This window comes from Malurus melanocephalus, unplaced genomic scaffold, assembly GCF_030028575.1.
Source record: "Malurus melanocephalus ecotype Western Australia unplaced genomic scaffold, MMel_1.1 scaffold_36, whole genome shotgun sequence".
Taxonomy (NCBI): domain Eukaryota; kingdom Metazoa; phylum Chordata; class Aves; order Passeriformes; family Maluridae; genus Malurus; species Malurus melanocephalus.
The window spans coordinates 2,276,256-2,278,022 of NW_026623268.1; the positions used below are offsets into that span (position 1 = coordinate 2,276,256).

General features: G+C 40.0%; 1 protein-coding gene across 1 annotated transcript in view; it reads right to left on the reverse strand.

The window, feature by feature from the left end:
- Positions 1 to 6: 6 nt before the first annotated feature.
- The window catches only part of LOC130572465 (lymphotactin-like), a 3,712-nt gene continuing 1,951 nt past the window's right edge, over positions 7 to 1,767 (reverse strand). The window contains exons 2-3 of the mRNA XM_057364184.1: positions 949 to 1,066; positions 7 to 234 (exon numbers count right to left, since the gene is read on the reverse strand). Coding sequence (XP_057220167.1) covers positions 129 to 234; positions 949 to 1,066 — 224 coding nt within the window. The 3' untranslated portion in view covers positions 7 to 128. The remainder of the gene's footprint in view (positions 235 to 948; positions 1,067 to 1,767) is intronic.

The following is a 1,767-nucleotide window of genomic DNA, read 5'->3' on the forward strand; positions in this document are numbered from 1 at the left end:
TTGTGTTTGTTCAAAGACTTTATTGCCATTTATTAAAAGCAAGGAAACAAAAGCAGGTAGGAAGGTTTTCTTGCTTGTTATTTGCAGCACTGATGATGATTCCAGCTGGTTGGCATTAGATGCTTGAATTATTTGCGTTTGGCAGCACGTCTTTCATCTATTCTCTTCATAGCAGTCTTCACCCATTTCTCATCAGGGCTTATGCAGATCTTGATACCTTTTGCTGTGATAAACCTATAGGAAGAAAGAAAGCAAACCAGGTAGGCATTGTATTTCAGTCTCCAAACACAGGTCTGCTCTTCCTGGGTTTTATTCCGAACATGAGGAAAAGTGTGGTAAAACAATATCAAATGCTGGAGTTTGTAGGTGTTAGAATAGCAGCAGTTAGTGTTGTTAGTTCCTTTTTCATGGCATTGGTATATGTGTAACMTACATGGTCATGTACATATGCACATTTTAAGAAATCCAAGTATAACTGCTGTTCTGGGATTTTATATTAAAACATGGTGAACATTTACCTCCCAGGAGCAGATCCCAGATTTGATAAATATGCATGCTTGTGAGCTCAAATGAGAAAAYGCAACTCCTAGCAGGACTCAGTTGCCCCATATTCTTTCACATGATCTTTCCCCTTGATCCAATTCATTAATGGGGCCTCTGACTGCTCCACTGTTGTTGAGATTTTGCCCCACTATCAAAGTACCTAAGGTGTGACTGTTCAGTGAACTTTTTGCCATTATTCATGAGCAGCACACATTTCCCAGCTTTCTGAGGCCCACTCCTCTCCCCTCGCTCCCTCAGCTGCTCGGCAGCTCCTCAATGGAAGAACTGGAAGGGTGACCGAAACTAGACAGATTTCTTGAGTTGGGCCATGAAGTGTCTTTTGATGCCCCTTCCCTATTTGATGATATTGCATAGACAAGTCTGAAGGGTGTGCTGGGTACTTACATGATGGCATTTGTTGGTACTTGTTGCTTTTGATAGCTCACAAGRGTTCGGATGTTCAGTTGCTTTGGAGACAAAGTGAGGCAACTGAATTTGCGAATGGACTGACTACTAGCACTCCCTAAAGGTGAAAAACAGATAAATGATAAAGGCATTTAATRTTTAGCTGTAATTACTTAATAAATCATGAGTTCCAGAAGATTTYCAGTTGTGGTTACACCATGAGAGTTGYATGATGTACARCCACAATACCAGTTAYACAAGAGAGCTTAATACACTTTTTGTGATGCAGTCTAGCWTCTCTCAGGTGTTACTGCTATTTCAGTTAAGATACAAATCTTCACCCATTGTCCTGGTCAATTGTAAAGTAAGACTGTCCCCAGGAAGTCACAGCTTCCATAGCAAAAAACCTCTTTGACATCGTAATTATTAGGTCTGCATCATCATCTGCAAATGCCCATGTGGAATTAGTGCTTAGAACTGGAACTCTACTGGGTGGATTTCCATACATCACCTAAATGTGGATCAATAATTCCTCCTATTTTCCAAGTGAAAAAAAAGGAAGACAAGTTAACTTCCGTCACACTGGATATCTAAAAGTAGCATTACCAAAAACTTTTGCCAGAAAGGGAGGTATATCTGCCAGAAAAATAAATGCTTATATCCTCTGGTTTTAACTCTGATTTCATAGGCGGTGCAGTGCTACTTAATCCTTGCTTTCCACCRGGATTTTGATACCATTCAGAGAAATGGACTGATCATTGATAAAGAGGATCACGATGTAAAAAACATTTTCTGGGCAGTTGTTATCTCACATGATGA